The sequence below is a fragment of the Lepidochelys kempii genome, chromosome 18 (assembly GCF_965140285.1).
Source record: "Lepidochelys kempii isolate rLepKem1 chromosome 18, rLepKem1.hap1, whole genome shotgun sequence".
Lineage (NCBI taxonomy): Eukaryota > Metazoa > Chordata > Testudines > Cheloniidae > Lepidochelys > Lepidochelys kempii.
Window position 1 is genome coordinate 20,309,194 of NC_136397.1, and position 18,090 is coordinate 20,327,283.

Genomic DNA, 18,090 nt, shown 5'->3' on the forward strand with positions numbered 1-18,090 from the left:
AATCCCCTCCCCCCAACCTGATGTGTCTGAAAAATGATGGAAGGAAAATGGTAACTTCACAAGTGAAATTTCTAAAATGATTCCTCCCCAATGGACTTATTTCTGACCTCCCTTCCACGTTGCTGAACTTGCTATAGTTACAATAACTGCAGGGGACTTGAAACCTTGAAAACATCTGGGGCGGGAACTGCCCCAGCATGGAGAGACACAGCTGTTTGGTTTCTGTCAGCTGCAGCATTTTGAATCAGCTGTTCGCTGCACCCCTGCCATCCCTGCTGCACACAGATAATACATGATGCAGCCAGTTACACGGACAAGCAATCACGTCTCTTGTGAGCTTGGCTTTTTGCATTTTCAGTCTCTCCAACCTTCCATATGGAAATGGCCCTTGTCACTGAGGATGAAAAGCCAGTATCAATAGTGTGGGATAGATTGTGACTTGGACTTACATATCAGTGACGTGGGGTAGAAGCTCCCTTACTTGCGGAAGCTATCCGGACTTGGGGCAGTAGATAGAAGGGGAATGGCTGGGATGGGTGGGAAATGGGCAGAGCCCCCTATGTGCTGGCTGGCACAGAGGAGTGGTATAGGCCAGCCATAAATTACTACCCCCTGGAAGCAGCAAGGATGCAGGCAGAGAATCGAGACTCAGTTGGGGATGTGAGTGTAACCTCCATTCTAGCTGAGGTAAACAAAAGTGTTCACAGCCATTCCACCCCGCTAGAGATGGTGGCAAGGTTCATATCCCTATGTTACATCATGATAATAACACACGGCCGTGGAGTCTCCGGAGCCATTTCCCTGCAGCCCCTCACCCAAGCTCTGATTGTCTCAGCTGCTAACCAAAGCTGCTTTCCCGACAGCATTTTTACTAATGGCATGTTTCTTGCACTTCCCTACTCAATGCCTTGGCCGGGATTTGTACATCAATGGAATCCTCGTTCCCCAGCAGAGGTGGAGAAACCAGGCTTTGCACATCAGGCAATGAGAGAAAGAAGAATGTAGAGTCTGAGGCAGAACTCCAGTTAAATACAGTAGTTGAAATCAACAGGCAGCCAAGGTGTGCATTACCCAGAGAACGGCTGTCTGACCTTCAGAGGAATAGGTGTGCCCCAGCTCCTTAACTGTAACATGGGGGGGTGAGGATCCTTCTCTCACCGTTGTGAAAATTAATGACTGCTTGTGAGGCACCCAGATACCCAGCAGCTATGTCCAAAGGGATCTCGCCCTATGCAGACTCATAGTGATAGCTGCAATAAACTTAGCCATTAACATTAGGATTTATTTCACCCGTTCAGTAATAAAGGAAATTAAAAACTGCACAGCTTCAATGCTTTCCCTTAAAACGTTTACAGCATCTGCCTCTTGGAACTCAGTGATATTTAACCAACAATTATATTTTACTCAGTAAAACAAAACAAAGACACTGTTGATCATATTCAAAAGGATTCAAAAATAATAATGTTTTAGCTTTTTAAAAAATTTACTTTATTTGTTTTTAAAACGTGTACATGGGGAAAATAAGCTTTCACCAAAGTTTTCCATAAGGATAGAGGATGATTTACTACCACCTAGTGGAGATACATATGGAGTGCTGCAGGACAAGTTTTATTTAAAGTCAGAGGCATTCAATTTTAGTTAGATCAGTGCAAGCTGATCCTTGTGTCTGTGTGGATCCAGTTACAGGACTGGGCCCTGAATTGGTAAATATGGACAAATTACTGATTTCTCTCTTCATCCAAAAAACAACTTTACCTGCTTTGCAAAGTATTTTGTGATCCTTGAATGAAAAAGCAACATGCAAAGTATTTTTGTTCTAATTTAGCTTTAAACAACAATAGATGATGCTCATACAAAACCAGCTCATACAAAACCATCAAGTCAGTGGCTGAGCTGGCATAGAGCACAGGAATCCCTGTTTTGTTTTTGCTGATGCTGTCATCACATAGCATATTGAATGCTACTACAATTCATTTAAAAGAGCAGCTGAGGATGGAGACCGAGATGGAAAATATTTACTAAATCATCCAAGTCCAATGTTCTCCATCTACCTGCCATTATCATAATGTCAGTGTTTGAAACGTCCTGTCAAAAAGCCAGAGCCAGCTAAAGACTCCTGGTGAATAAAATGGGAGTGCACTATATAATCAAAGGAATATTTTACTTCTCAGATGAGCCTTCCTACATGAAGTGCTTTGCCAATTAGTCTTGGGAGAATAATTTCAGCATGCTGTATGCTGGAGATAATCAATTTCTGAAGATGACTAAGACGATATGGGAAAAGGTGTCTCTAACGCTGATCTATGAAAATAGACAGCAGCTGCTTTGCTTAGAGTGGATGTGTAGCTGCAATTCATGTTATAGTCTAATACTTTGATTGCAGCAATGCTCTTAGTTCCCAGTCAGAAAGAGGGACCCCAGTGTGCTGGATGATGCACAAATGCAGTCCCTTCTCCAAATGCAGTCCCTTCTCCAAAGAGTTTACAAAGACAAAAAGCACATTGTGACAAAGATGGAGAAGGGAGGCGGAGGGTAACACCAGTAAGAACACGCAGTTACATAGATCAGTCTTGTGCACAGGTTGCTGGCCCCAGATAAAATAAATGAATCAATACATAGTGGATCTCCCCAGCTAGCTGTCATTGCTTTCTGATTATCGGCAGGTGTCCCAGCAGACGTGGGTCTCCTGAAGGGATTTGGGGGAGGAGCTTGTAACTAGCTACATATGAAATTTTCAGATGTGACCCCTGTTTTTTGTTGGCTCATTTGACACCCAGAGTCTCTGAAAAATTGGGGCACCAAAGTGAGCAGCCACATTTGAAAATGTAACTGTTAGGAGAGAGGTGCATTCAGTGGAAGTTCTGAAAGCCAGGCCCAAGATCTCTGAAGCTGGGCACCCAAAACTGAACCACTCAGAGTTAGTAGATCCTCTAGAAAATGGCCTTAAGGAAAGACTTAAGTTGACACCACTGAGCCTGGGATCAGGTCCTCAGTAACCTGCCTAAGGCCATACACACAGGGCAGCCCTGGAAGCAGAATGCAGGTCTCCTGGGTTCCAGGCTTGGGCCCTGTCTAATGGATCACACTACCTTCCCCATACATTAAATACATGGATCTCTTAGATACTTTCTTTTCTCTGTTTAATTTTTATTGCTTGCAATTTTAAAGGTAGGGGAGATTAAAAGGGTTAAAATGTTTTTGCTTGACAGAAATGACCACCCAAGAGACTCAGAACAGACAATAATCCCATTGCTTAATATGCCACTAGAAAGTGTTCAGATATCATGATGCTGAGGGCAGTATACGAGCCTATATAGAAGAGAATAGAACCAAAGTTTCTTCTGGTACTAATGAAATCAGTGGTGCTGTGGTCATTTACCCAGCAGAGATACTGGCTCTAAGTTTGTCTAAGCTTAGAGTTTTTCCAACACTTGCTTTGTTGAACTTCCATCTTTGCATTCCGTTGGCCCTCATTTTGGTGGGTTGTTTGTCAGTTTCCATTTCATGTTATTTCATTGGATGGCTCTCTTCTTCTAGTCAACGTTTGCCAAATTGACAACTGGCAAGACCTGCTTTTCAGAGCAATGCAGCAGGCTCACAAGGGTGACAGCTTCTCTTTTGTGGCTGTATTTATTTATTTACCAAACCCTCTTAGGTTATTTGAGGTTCCCTCAGAAGTGGGATTGCTCAGCATTCCTTTTCTGCATCTTTGTCCTTGAAAATGTCTGCATGCAGTTAAGAGAAATCCCACAATTGCAGTTCGCTTGGTTTCTGCTGTTTGTCATGAAATTGCTTTGATCAGGCAGTTTGGTTGAGTTTCCTAGGAAACCTGGAAAGCTTCTCTCTAAGAAGTTCTAATGGTCCCCTCTCCTCCTTCACTCATTGGTGGGAACTGGACCTGGACCCGTCAGAGGAAACAGTGTGGTACTGCAGCCAAGGAAATCAGAGGTGCTGTTGGTGTTTGCAACCAAACCAAGAGGGGATGGCTTGAAAGCACCTCTCTATTATACCCTAGCAAAGAGCAGCATTCCTTTCTAGCACATAGCAAAGGGAGGCACACTACCTAATGTAGCTCCAAAGGGACATGATATGGCAACTTAGCCAGTATGGCCAGGCCCTAGCTAGTTAGAAGGACACCTCTAAAGGATTGGTAGATATAACCTACAAGTGGCAGGACACTGGGAAAAAGAATCCCCTGGATGAGAGGGGGTGCTGGGAGGCAGAAGCAGAACCATTTAGCCCTGAAAGGAGTTGGTTGGAGCGGATGGGGTGGAATCAGAAAATGTGCACGACTCTGGTTTGGATAATAACCCAGATGGGTCTGTCTCACTGTCTCGCCGTATAATGCCGTAGGTCAAGACATGTGAATGTGTGATATTAGGATTCCCTTTGCTCTGATCGCAAAAGAATCAATCATTTGGCTATGAAATGTACAATATATTCATCTGAAAGCTGCAGAACATGAATCTCTCGTTCATTCACACACCTTCTTCCTTTCAAAGCAATCTCGATAAGCATCTTCATGTACTAAGGGTTGTGATCAATGACAGTGGTGTTCCTATATTGGATCCATCGTACATTTTTCTTCATTGGGAGGTCAGTGAGCACAGCCTTTTGCCCAGCTGCCTGGAGAGATGTGCCAGAGGATCCACATTTTCAGTTACAAAGCTTTCACCCTCAAGTTACGCTCCAAACTTCCACACTAAATGTTATTAATATTTGCAGGTTTCAGAGTAGCAGCCGTGTTAGTCTGTATTTGCAAAAAGAAAAGGAGTACTTGTGGCACCTTAGAGACTAACAAATTTATTTGAGCATAAGCTTTCGTGTGAATGCATCCGACGAAGTGAGCTGTAGCTCACGAAAGCTTATGCTCAAATAAATTGGTTAGTCTCTAAGGTGCCACAAGTCCTCCTTTTCTTTTTATTAATATTTGCGGGGCTGTAATGATCCGCGCCAATAAAAGACCATGTCCACTTCTTAACAAGCATCTGTACCAGCAAGCGGGAAGCTGATAAGCCAGAACGCATGGGCTGTGGAACTGAGCTACCTCAAGGCAATTAGCAGTTTTCCTTTTCTTTTCATGATCTCTCTTCTTCTAGATGCTACTGTCATAACATTTGCTCTGAATGAAAGTCAGATTTCCATAAGAATACAGTTCTGCTTAGAATGTGCCAGAGACATTTCCAAATTAGCTCAGCCCCTCTCTTTGGGGAAAGCTGAGATACTGTTTCATCCTGCCTACCGCCAGGTGTGTAACCTTTTAGCAAGCAATGCATCTGAAACACCCACAAACTCCTTGGAGCAGGGAAGCTCAGCCGTGGGTAAGCAGGATTTGGGTGGCATTTACAATATTTACCATAGGTTAACACAGAGGAAACAGAACATATCCCATCAACAGTACTAATGTGGGAGGTTTCAGGGGATTAAATGGCCGAGCAGACTGAAAATGGGATGTGAGCCTTCTCCAGCTAGGTAGCCTAGCCCAGACTAGAACTAAACCAGGAGCCATTCCAAGCCACTTGCCATCTGTGTGAAACAAACCCTGTGTGAAACAAGGCAGCGATCATGGGGAGAAGTTTCAAAAGTGATTTAGACACTAAGGACCCAAGGTCAATAGGACTCCATTGTAAAATTTTCAAATGGGCTTAAATGACATAGGTCCCTAATCCCACTGGCAAAGTGGAGCCTGAAACCTGGGCTCCGCAGTGGCATGCTTTTGAAAATTATACTCTATGAGCCAAAGAGAACAGATGACCACAGCCCCAAAGCACCATTACAATCATTTATGAGAACAGCCAGAGTGAGTCAGAGCAATGGTCCATCTAGCCCATTATCCTGGCTTCTGATAGCAGACGGTGCCAAATGCTTCAGAAGGAATGAACAGGTGATCCATCTCCTGTCATCCAGTCCCAGCTTCTGGCAGTCAGAAGTTTAGGGACTCCCACAGCATGGGGTTGTGTCCCTGACCAACTTGGCTAATAGCCATTGATGGACCTATTCTCCATGAACTTATCTCATTCTTTTTTAAACCCAGTTATACTTTTGGCCTTCACAACATCCCCTGGCAATGAGTTCCACAGGTTGACAGTGCGTTGAGTGAAGAAGTGCTTCCTTATGTTTGGTTAAAACCTGCTGCCTATTAATTTCATTGGATGACCCCTGATTCTTGTGTTATGTGACAGGGTAACTGACACTTGTTTATTCACTTTCTCCACACTTGTCATGATTTTATAGACCTCTGTCATATGCTCCCCTTAATCGTCTCTTTTCTAAACTGAACAGTCCCAGCCATTTTAATCTCTCCTTGAATTATTCATTACTTATTTTACAGTAGTGTCTAGAGTCCAGCATTGTGCTGGGTGCTGCACAAGGACACAGAGAAACTGTTACCTTATAGAGCTAGCAGTAGACAGAGACAAGAAGTGGGAGGGGAACGAGAGGTGAAGTGACTTACCCAAGGTCACGCAACAGGTCAGCAGCAGAGCTGAGAACAGAAACCAGATTTCCTGAGTCTTAATGTGCTGCCTCTCCACTAAAGGATGATGCCTCCCTGCTTCTAGCCGTGGCTGCGTTCTGCAGGGGAATTTCCAGATAGCCAGGATGACCAGCATCTCACAGAATCATAGAAATGTAGGGCATTTCAAGAGGTCATCAACTCCAGCCCCCTGTGCTGAGGCACGACCAGGTAAACCTAAACCATCCTGGATAGGAGTTTGTTCAGCCTGTTCTTAAAAACCTCCACAACCTCCTTTGGAAGTCTATTCCAGAGCTTTACTACCCTAATATCTAACTTAAACTTCTGGGAACTAAATGGACTCCAACCAACTCATTTCACACCTGTCACAAAGTAGTTGTTGTATGTTAAGGACTTTGGTCATTGTCTCTCTGGGCCACTTCATAGCCAGTTAGAGGAGAATGATCATGGAATACAGAGCCCTTCTCCTGAGCCACTTACACCCTCCCCTTGTAAAGATTTTGTTTGCATTTTATCACCATATTTAGAGGGAAGCAGAAATAATGGATGAGGATTGAAGTCTGCCCACACACTGGCCTAGTTCCCACAGAAGTAAACCTCTCATAAGCCTACCTGATGCAATGATAGCAAAGGAAAGGTTGGCAATAGCTTCTTTGACGTAAGTATCTCCCTGCTTATTCTTCAGGATGGTCATAGCCCTGGAGTGGCAGTGAGTTTGCATCAGCTTTCGGTCTTCGTCTTTGAAAATATCCATGATCAGCAGAAGGCAGGAAGTGTCTCCGATTTGGATCACTTTCTTTAGCAACTTAACAAGGACAGAGAAAAAGGGGAGGAGGGTTAAATTGACATACATGGAAATCGGAAAGGATCAGAGGCAGCTGAACTGTGGGCATAGACATAGGAAAACACTCCTGAGTCTAACAGTTTGGCATTGAACTAGAGCAGTACTTCTCAACATGATCCCCAGGGATGGTGATGAAAAGCAGTGAGGGGTGGGGTGGGGGTCAGAAAGTATCAACATTTTTATTCCAATTCTAAAGCAAGGAAAATAAAATTTTCCAAATAACTTCAGTGCAGCCCAAACCTTCAAAGTGTGTGAGGTCATATACTAATAGTAAAACTCCTGTAACTTTGCCCCTTTCACATCCACAAAGGGGGCCTTACCCCCTTGCTCCCCTGCCAACCTTCACCCTTCAAGGTCAAGTATTCCCTTGTCAATCTCTTGAAACACACACAACAATAAATTTGATGGGCTTTGCATTGCTATTGTTAATACACTTTTTACTTTCCCCTTTATAATAAATCCAAAGTGGGGCAGGTGATGAAAATGTTTGACTTTCAATAAGAGACTGTCAACCTGGAAAGGTTGATAAACACTGAACAAGAGCCTACCATTTAGAAGGATCTCCAATCTCAATGTAGACGCCACATCACGAGGGAATAACCAGTTTGGCAATGCAATATTTGGGCATTCAAATGCAACAGCATGTTAGCGCTACTCTTCCTGGCTCCGGATGGGGCCATGAAACATAGAAACAGCATACATTTTGAAATAAAGGCAGGAAAAATGTTATCCAAAATTCCCAGCTTTGGAGCAGGTTTGTTTTGAATTTGGGGAGAAAGGTTGGGTTGGTTCTTATTAGAGAAGGTAAAGAAAAGGGAAAAGAATTGTGAAAAATTTCATAAAATTCAAAGAGAGCTGAACGGTACCGTAATGGCCCCTAAAGAGATTTGGTCTGGTGGAGAGACTGGGGGAAGACTCTCAGTTCTGGGCCATAAAAGCAAAAATCAAGGAGTTCATGAAATGTCATCGAAGAACCACCCCTGGTTAGTGCTTTTTACAGCTGAACTGACAATTCGGGTAAATGTGTAGGTCCAAATATCACAACAGAGGAACTTTTCCCTCTAATGTCCCCTGCGGTGCTGAAGGCCACTGTGCTGCTATCTTTTGGATGATAATACACAAACCAATCGTTAAAGATCCCATTTAGAGTATTCACAAGAACAATGTCCTGGCTAAATTCCAACTCAGAGCACAGCTGCTTTTTGGATAGTCAATACAGTACCTGGTTGAAAGTGCGCAGAGAACTTGCCTGTTTCAGAGTAACAGCCGTGTTAGTCTGTATTCGCAAAAAGAAAAGGAGTACTTGTGGCACCTTAGAGACTAACCAATTTATTTGAGCATGAGCTTTCGTGAGCTACAGCTCACTTCATCGGATGCAACTTACCATAGCAGAATGTGATTTTTCTGTTACACTTCACCACGGGTGAATTCATTTTAGTGGCAGGTGACATGAACTTCATTTCATTTGCAGGGGATGGAAGGTTGCTGTGTAACAATACCTTTTTCATGATCTCTGTGTTTATATAATGTCTGCTGCAGTTTCCACAGTATGCATCCAATGAAGTGAGCTGTAGCTCACGAAAGCTCATGCTCAGATAAATTGGTTAGTCTCTAAGGTGCCACAAGTCCTCCTTTTCTTTTTGCGAATACAGACTAACACGGCTGTTACTCTGAAACCTGTCATAATGGGGCAGGTGGCAGTGTGGGAAATCTGCTACTCTCTTTCAGACACTGATCTTCAGGGTTTTCCCAGTGTTCCTGGTGGCTATCAAAGCTTACAAGACTTGGAAAATTGGAAAGGAAAGAAAAATGTCCACAAGAAGTTTTATGCCATCAGTGTCAGAGTTCAAGTGTGATTCCATCATGGAATATGCCCCTTTGGGTAACATGTCCTGGCCAAAGAGTAAAGCAATGGATTTTCAACCACTGTTTTTGTGCATATCCAAAAGGGAAAAAAAATTGTGACTCCAAATAACAAGTACATTAAAAAGTTTGTTCAAAGTCAGACGTTCCAAGGACTATATGTGAACTCTGATGAGTGGTATCGCTCACTCAGAGCCCTCACATTCTTAGCACATAGCACAGAAGCTTTATACTCCACAGGGGAAAAATAACACCTTTGGTTTGGTGGAATACTTTTCTCCTTTTCATTGGGAGGCTTTATTACACAGTTTTAAAATGCAACAGTGTCCTCTGCTGGCAAACTCCGGTCATTTAACCATTTAATCTTGGCTGTTACATCTGCTTAGCAGAAATAAAAATTCTTGAATCCCTTCCAATTTAATAAGCAACCTCCCTACGCCCACAGGCATTGGTCTCTTTTATCCAAGGGACCCCAAAACACTTCTGCCAGTGATAACATATTAAGCTTAATATTTTTCTTACTCTATTTATATTTTAGTGGCACCTGCAATATGCTGCGTTCCACCTAGATCTGCAGGAAGACACACTTTCTGACCAAGGAGCTGCCTTCTAAAGTAGGCAAGTCTTATTAATTATCATCACTTTTGGATCCAATGAAATGCGGAAGTTAAAGAACGTGTTAAAGTTCATGCAGCAAGTTTGTGTCCATGAATCCCAGCTGTCCTGATTCCTAGAGCTTTGTCGTCACCGCTAGATTCAGTGCCACTAATACCACTGTGTATCGGATCATGGTTACTGCGTTCCTCCTCCATACATGTATGTGCCACTGATGCTCTCCCCCTGGGATGCCCCACATTGTTAGGAAGTTACAATGGGTGGATGCGGTTTTACTGTGGCAAAACACTTCTTCCTAGAGTTTCCAAACTTGGTTTCAGTGGGAGCTGTGTGTATGCAATGAACAGGATAAGCAGTCTGCGGGTGCTGAGAGGAAGATTCTGTTTATCAACTGACCTTGGAACTTGGGTGCTCTTAAGACAAGCCATTACCTAAAACCAGAGAGGGGAAGGGACCTCTGGTTCTCTTAGTAAGTACCAACCAGGGCAGGGTCAGAGCTAGAAATGGAGGTCATTGTACCCCAACTTCTTAGTCACTCGCCTTCCTGGTAGCTTTTCACCTGACGGGTCAAGTATTAGCTTTCCTAGGTGCGGTTGGTAAGGGAATTAGATATTCTCAGATTTCAGGTGAATGTACGATTTAAACCACAATTCTCAATCAATGATTTCCACCTGTGAGTTGAGTGATTCCACAGAGACTCTAGTTCCCTGGTGGCAGACAGTAATTCTTAACCCATCCACTAGGGAATAAATTTCATAAGATTACTGCTTTATTTGCAGGGCCATAAACACAGACATGTTCTCTGCTTTGGAGAGACATGAATCCGCTAGCCTGTGAGATCCCAAAATAAGGCAACAGTTTGCAGATCTTCTTGCTGCCTCATGTAGGCACCGGGAAAGAGTTGCAGAGACTCATTAGCAAGACTGGATAGCTGCAGAAGAAAGGCAATAGCCTATTTCCTTCCCTTTTAACGGAAAATTACCAATTGCATCAATGATATTACCACCACGGCAGCACATTCAATCATGCTCTATCTAGTTAAAGGGCTCTGCTGAAAGGTGTCATTAAATGAAATGTGATGAATGGGCTGCATTTGGTTGTGTCCTTGTACAGCCTGTGTTACAATCCAAGAGCTTCCCCTTCCAAGCCTGAGTCTGGATCATCAAAGTTGTGTTAGTGGCTGGGATACTTAAATCTAATTTTAGCTCTGAACTTCACCATGTCTCCACCCCTGGGTCTGCTGCTATGGAGTCGTGCTGCACTCCAGCGATTTTAATTTAAGACCTGAGACGCACTTGACCAGGCTTGTATTATTTTTGGTCACATTAAGGATGTTATCCCACATGTACATGGCACTATTTGTGGCAGAGGCTCCACACTGCTGGGTGAAGGGATGTGTAAGTAGGTCCACTGTAACTATCCACAGGGAAATGACGATACCCTGGGAATTCATCTGAAACTTTGCACCTCCCAGAATTAGAGCGGGTTGACAAGTTTTGAATTTGAAAATCTCCAGCAAGAAAAGGGACTAATTTTTCATGAAAATGTTCATGAAAGACTAACCCATTTTCCAACCAGCTGGCCCCAGAACGTTGCCAATATTCTTGTCCCAGATCACGACACACAAATTGTTTGCAAATACCACTAAGTGCGTACATACAGCATCCCTAATGTCAGCCAATGAGAACAGTGGACTCCCCAGTCATTTCACCCACAGGACTTTGCCTCGCCCTTGTTGCCAGCCAGATGCTTTTTACCTGAGTCCCATCGTATAAGAATCCCTTCTTCAGCTGCAGCAGCGCCAGCCTTGCCAGGATGGGAGACCTCTGGGGATTCCTAGAGAGGGCTACCAAGAGGACTCTGTGAGCTTCTTCCACCCGATCCAGCTGGTACAGGGCATCGGCACACAGGATCTGAGATGCTTCATCAGAAGGGTCCAGCTCCATCAAGAGAGAAGCCAGCTGGTGAACCCCGAAGGCATCCCTGCATAAACAAAGGAAGAACTGCTCATAGTTCTGGTGGAGCTTATCTATTGCTCAGACAGAGCAGCTGGCTCTGAATGAGCCCCATATTAAAATGGTGGCCAAACGTCACAGTCTCCAGAAATGGAGAACTTCCTGTCACTTAAACATTTGAGCCACATTGTAAACATTTCATCAAATGCCTATTTGTAAATGTGCTTATAAGTGCAGGTGAAAGCATGGCTCCAAAAGAGGGTCCAGGTCCAGGATAGGGACTCCTAGACACTATTGCAATACAAACAATAAAAATAATAGGTATAGAAAATCACATATTGTCTCATTTGAAGAACTCTCTCCTGCTAAAAATTGCTATAAAACACGTACATGGGAACAGCCTTGTTAGATAGCCTCCTGCTGTAAGAACACTGGAGTAGGACCCAGGAGATCTGGGCTCTAGTCTAGGCTCTGCCACGGGTCTATTGGGTGACTATGTGGAAGTAATTTCCTTTCTGTGCCTCAGTTTCCCAATTTGTAAAATGGCAATAATGACACTGACCTGCTTTGTAAAGGGCTTTGAGATCTACTGATGCAAAATGCTATATAGACCTAGGTATTATTAATAAGAGACCTTTCTAAAGTATCCCCAACTGTATAGGCCAAACTGTGCTGTCCGAGTGAGGGACTCCATTTGCCACCAAATTTCTAAACCCATTTCTTTCCCAATCTTTAGAGCCGGTCAGAAAATAGTTGAGTATTTTCCAGGAAGAATATAGAAAGAAATGAAAAAAATAGGGTTTTGAAAATGTTTTACAGAAATTTTCTGTTTCTTCGGATGAAACGCTGAAAATTGGACACAAATGTTTTTGGTTTTCAATTCCTTATTGAAATAGGGGGCAATTTATTAATAAATACAATTTTTCACAACCCCTTCCACCCCCCACCGCAAAAAGCCATTTTTCATTAAAAAAATCAACTGAAAAATACAACCAGCTCTGATAATCTCATTTATAGCACCCTCCCTCGAAAAAAGTGGAGCAGAATCTTAAATGGATTTAGATGCCATAACTCTGCTTTGATTTGTTTTCCCCCTTAAGTGTTACATTCATTAATTTAGCATTGGATAATGGTACCAGACTGCCAGCCCTGGATATGAACTTATTCTCTTATCCTCCAACAAAGGTGCAGCACGGGTAGCAGAAAATCAAACATCCCTTGCAGTCATTCATCCCTGATAGGTTAGGATCTCTTTTAGAGCGCATAGGGGAGTTGTCTCCATGGCCCATTCAGTGCTTGATCTCTGCTGAGACTTCCAGTGAGGGGGCCTATGAGCACCAAAAATTATTGTTTTTGTGATCTGGATATCTACTCCATGAGAAACCAGAGTGAGATCCCTCTGCCTCTTTTCATCAAGGACACTGAGCAGCCATCAGATGTTAATGGCTTTTGCCCATTACCAGTTAAGGCTGGGTTCCCACCAACTGGTGACCGAGACATGAAAGGGTCTGAATCCCATTCCCATTCACCTGAGCCAATCAACCCCCCAAGCCATACCCTTAGCCATACCCTTCTTTTGTCAGGAATCCATTCAGTCCTGCTCCTTTCTTTTGCCTGAAGGCTGAGCTGCCTTTTGGAGATGGCTTTTTCTGGAGTATCTTCTGCCCTTCTTCCTGGAGCACCTTCAGGAGCAGCCCTCTTTGGTTCCAGGGCACATAGGACTTGACAGTGAGGATGGTTTCGTCTAATCTCAGTCGACAGGCAGTGATATAATCCAGGGCCGTGAGGTAAGGACTGCCACCCAAAATCCGGATAAGTCCTCGCCCGCACAGGGCTTTCACACAACTGTTGGGGTGTGGGGAGTCATGCTCAATGACCTTCTGGAAGTCTGGCAGGGCTTGCTGACAGTCATTGGCGTGGAGGTAACAAAACCCTCGCAGGACCAGGAGGCTGTTGTAATAAGTGTTCAGCTCAGACTCCAAGAGGTGGCTGCAGATCTTCAGGGCGCTGTGGACGTTCCTGCTCAGCAGCTGGCAATCCGCCAGCCGGACACTCAGCTCACGCCTGGACTCCGGGGCGATCTGAATGAGGAACTGGAGAGTGTGGATGACTGGGGAAAGCAGTTCTCTGCCAGCATCATCTCGGAGCTCCGGCCGAGTACGCACGGCTTCCCTGTAGGCTGCAAACTCTACATCCAGGACAGCTCTGGCCTGTTCTTTAATCCTCTCAGTGTCACAAGATGAGAAAAGCTCGTCAAAGTGCTGCTTTGCTTGGCCAGGGCTTATCCTGAAGGCATCTATCAAGTCCTGCATCATCTCCCGTGTCCGCCCACCCAAGGAGAAGTAAGCAGCAGCCCGGCCTAGGAGGACACCCAAAGCTCTCTCATCTCTGAACTTACTACCAGCAGATAAGGCCTCCATAGCCTTGCTGTAAACTGCCACACACTCATTGAATTTGTGTTTCTCGTAGAGGTATGCGGCCTCTGCCTGGCATACCTGGATGCCATTCGGTGCTACAGCAAGAAGGAAGTCATAACAGTCACCCAACTGGCCATCCAAGGCCCTGCTATCTGGGCCTGTCTCCCGGTGCACTGAAAGATAATCAGAGAAGGTCTGGATCACCAGTGGCAGGTGTTCCTGCTGCCTGCTGCGTAGATATGCCACTGTCTCAGCTCGGTGCGTCACGAAAGCTTGTATATAGTCCACCACTCCGTTCCCAGATTGTGTCCCTGACAGCACCCGTGCCAAAGCCCTCGTCAGCAGCAGGTCCACTGAGTGTTTGGGAGGAGTGCTGAGCAGGGCATTGCACCGGCTCACCACCTCTTCATAGTGCCCCTGCCTGAGCATGGCCTCCAGCTTGAATACAGAGGAAGCCAAGTTGTTGGGGCTTAGGGTGGATAGGAAGACTGCAGCTATTCCCACGTTGAGTGACACAATGGCCAAGTTGTTGCAGTGTATGCTGGGAATCTGACTCCTGCCTGTGCACCATGTCTCCAGGGTAGCTATCACTTTCTCCCAGGGCCCCTTCCCAAGGGACTTGACTTTCTGCACTGCCAGGAGTGCACTGCAGCTGAATGCAGCCATGTAGAAAGCCGTGGCCAGCGGCAGCTCATTCATAGCTAGGTGCTGGTCCCCTTCCTTGCAGAGCCGCATGGCAAGCTCCTGAGCTGACATTCTGAACACAGAGGCATTTACATCTTCAGCAAGTGTCGTTTCACTCACACCCTGTCGTGTGCCTGTAGAACAGAAATTAGAGCAGTTAAAACTAAGCACGTTGCCACGGCGCGTGGGTATCCATTGTTTTTTCTAAGCCATCAAGCTGACAGACACAAACAAGGGCCTCAGATGTTTTGAAGGTCACAGAGTCCTACAAAGAGCAAAAACTTTGGTCACTGAAAAGTATGCACTTGTAACCGAAAAACAGTCCCTTCCCCAAGCGCTCACACTCTAAGGATATGATGGTAGACCTTGGGTGGATACAAGAATCAGGGGGAGCGCAGAATATGCTACACAGATCTGCATGTGGAACAGAGAGGAGAAATTTGCCCTCAGTATTTAATCCTGAATTGTGTTGTTATATTCCATTTGACAAAATATATGAAATATTTTCAGTCAAATACTGGAGAGGGGGAATTTAAACATACTTGTGTAATAAAGAAACCTACCATTACTCTGCTGCTGTCTTCCGACTATCTCCTTTCCCCATCAAGCACATCTTTCTCTACCCTCCAAACCATAGAGGGCTGTTCCCTCCCTTCCCCCAACCATCCTTTTGGACCTGTTGTATTAATTTAGATGGATCATATGGGCCCAAAGAGTCAAAGGTGTTAACATAATCCAGTCACTGTCCAACATTAAACCATTTTAAATGAAGTTCGGGGTTTGGTATGCAGAGACCTCAGCTTGGTAAACCCATCATTACAAATCATTTAAACCTTTTATTAAAGATACAGAAAGCAAGGAAATATAGTTAAAGCATTGGAAAGGTAAAGTATTAAGTAAGGCTTTCATTTTTAACAACATCTCTTGTTCCCTTTCCCTTTTGCTGTAGAGAGTTTTTAGAAGGAGCTCCCCTCCCCTTGTTTGACAGTCTATCAGATGGTATCAAAGATGGCAATCATAGGGGAAAAGACAACGAGGAGTCTGGTGGCACCTTAAAGACTAACAGATTTATTTGGGCATAAGCTTTTGTGGATAAAAAACCCACTCCTTTAGATGCATGGAGTGAAAATTACAGATACAGGCATAAATATATATTGGCACATGAAGCGAAGGGAGTAGTCTTACAAGAAAAGGGGGGAAAAGAAATAGGGGAAAAGAGAAGAAGTTAGCTGAGATGGGATGGAGCTGGTGTTATTGCTGCTGTTGTGAAAGTTCAATCCTGTTTCCTAAGAAGATAAATGCTCACAAAAGTGGAAAGAAAAGAACAGCAAAGCTGGAAAATGCAGATTCTGGCTTTGGTATTGATCCACCCTGCAGGAAAAACAGGCCCAGCACATAGTCTTATCAGTCACTCCGAGACCTGGCAAACTTGTACCAGCCTCGGGTTATTGTGGGCATTGCTTTTAGCTGCCTCTCTGTTCACAGGCTCACAGCAGTGCTACAGACTCTTATTAAACAGAAGACAAAGAGGGAAATAGGAAAGAGAAGGAATAAAGTGAGGAGGGAAAAGGATACATTTGGGGGGTAGAAACAAAGTCTCCCATCCCAGATGGTGCCGGGGATCCAGCCAGAGCTGGTGAGGGTGGCCTATGAAGATTCCTAAAACGAATATTGAACATTCAGGAGTAGTTGGGGAAAGCAACATGCAGTTGCCCCAGTTAGCTTTCCACTACGACCCCAAAGTGTCCCTACTCTTGCAAACAGCACCGTGCCCAGAGCACAAGCCTTCGGGATACCAGTCTCATATCTCACCCTGGAGACAGCAATCCCAGCAGCACAATGCATTGCCCCAATGCCACATCAGTGAACTAGTTCAGGTCTAATTTCTGAATCCCCAGCACTCAATAAAGTCATCATCCCTTATCGGCTTCCATGAGAACAAAGGGTACACAGCACCTTTTACATGACCATCAAGTCAGCTTTGGGCCCACAGAAGATACCATTTGGGGCCCTGTAGTTGGTGCCTTTTATAACTTGTTTACCCAAAACATTTGTTGCATTATCCAAACTGAATGTGGACAATTTTTTTTTTAAAAGAGGAAATAATGTAGATGCTCAGCATGCCAGTTCTTTGGTGCTGGGGCTGCCTTTTCATTTTGTATGCATGCAGCACCTAGCACAATGGACTGCTGCTCCCCATGTGGAGTCTCCAGACACTAATTATAACCTGAGGGGTAAATTTCCAAATGCCCTTCCCTGATTCTGGTGTTTGCGCTGTCTGATTCTGCTCTGCTCTGCGCTCCTCCCATCCCTTTGTCTGACCCCCCTCCCTCCTCGCCCCACCTGCACCATCAGACTCCCTCTGACAGCTGGACTCTAGGAAATAAACAAAACCAACCCCCTGCACACACTGCTTTGCCCGCTGTTTGCCTTTTCCCCTCTATCAGAAATCAGTCAGACATTGTTGCTTTTGTGGGTGCTGGGAGAAAGCGGGGAAGGGGAGGAGGCAATTTCCAGCCTGTCTTTGTTTCTGAAGCTGGGTGTGTGTGTGTGTGGGGTGTCAGACTATTGGCACAAGTAGCCAAGTCTGCATGGATTCTTCCCAGCTTTGGTATTGGCGGTGATGGGGGGGTCACATTCACTCCTCCCACTACGAAAAGGTGGGAATCTACAAAGGTTAGACAGGGACCAAACCCAGAGCGCCTCACTCCCCAGACAATGGGACAGAAGAGCAGAGGAAACAAAGGGCAGGGGGAGAAGGGCACGAGCAGGGCCTGGGAACTCACGTCTGAACACGCTCGCTGCGGTGGAGGTGCAGGGTGATCTTGGAGATTCCTTGCTGCTGCACTCAGGAGAGGTGACTGCCGCTGGGAGAGATGGGGTGAGAACTGGCTGGCTCGGTTCATCCTGCCACATGCCCTGTTACCCAGGAGACGGTAAACACTAACACAGGCTTCTGTTCCCGCAGGCAGAGGATGGCTGCACGGTGCAGACGCACAGTCCCTGGCTGGGGCACTATGGCAGGGCTCGAAGCCTGAACTGCCAGGTCTATCTATCTATCTATCTATCTATCTATCTATCTATCTATCTATCTATCTATCTATCTATCTATCCCCACACATCCCCCCCTCTATCTATCTATCTATCTATCTATCCCCACACATCCCCCCCTCTATCTATCTATCTATCTATCTATCTATCTATCTATCTATCTATCTATCTATCTATCTATCTATC

At 44.9% G+C, this 18,090-nt stretch overlaps 1 protein-coding gene across 1 annotated transcript in view; it reads right to left on the reverse strand.

Annotated features, from left to right (window-relative positions):
- The window catches only part of TTC34 (tetratricopeptide repeat domain 34), a 49,029-nt gene extending 31,310 nt beyond the window's left edge, over positions 1 to 17,719 (reverse strand). The window contains exons 1-4 of the mRNA XM_073316853.1: positions 17,640 to 17,719; positions 13,322 to 14,987; positions 11,555 to 11,780; positions 7,088 to 7,280 (exon numbers count right to left, since the gene is read on the reverse strand). Of these exons, the coding sequence (XP_073172954.1) occupies positions 7,088 to 7,280; positions 11,555 to 11,780; positions 13,322 to 14,925 (2,023 nt within the window). The 5' untranslated portion in view covers positions 14,926 to 14,987; positions 17,640 to 17,719. The remainder of the gene's footprint in view (positions 1 to 7,087; positions 7,281 to 11,554; positions 11,781 to 13,321; positions 14,988 to 17,639) is intronic.
- Positions 17,720 to 18,090: the final 371 nt, after the last annotated feature.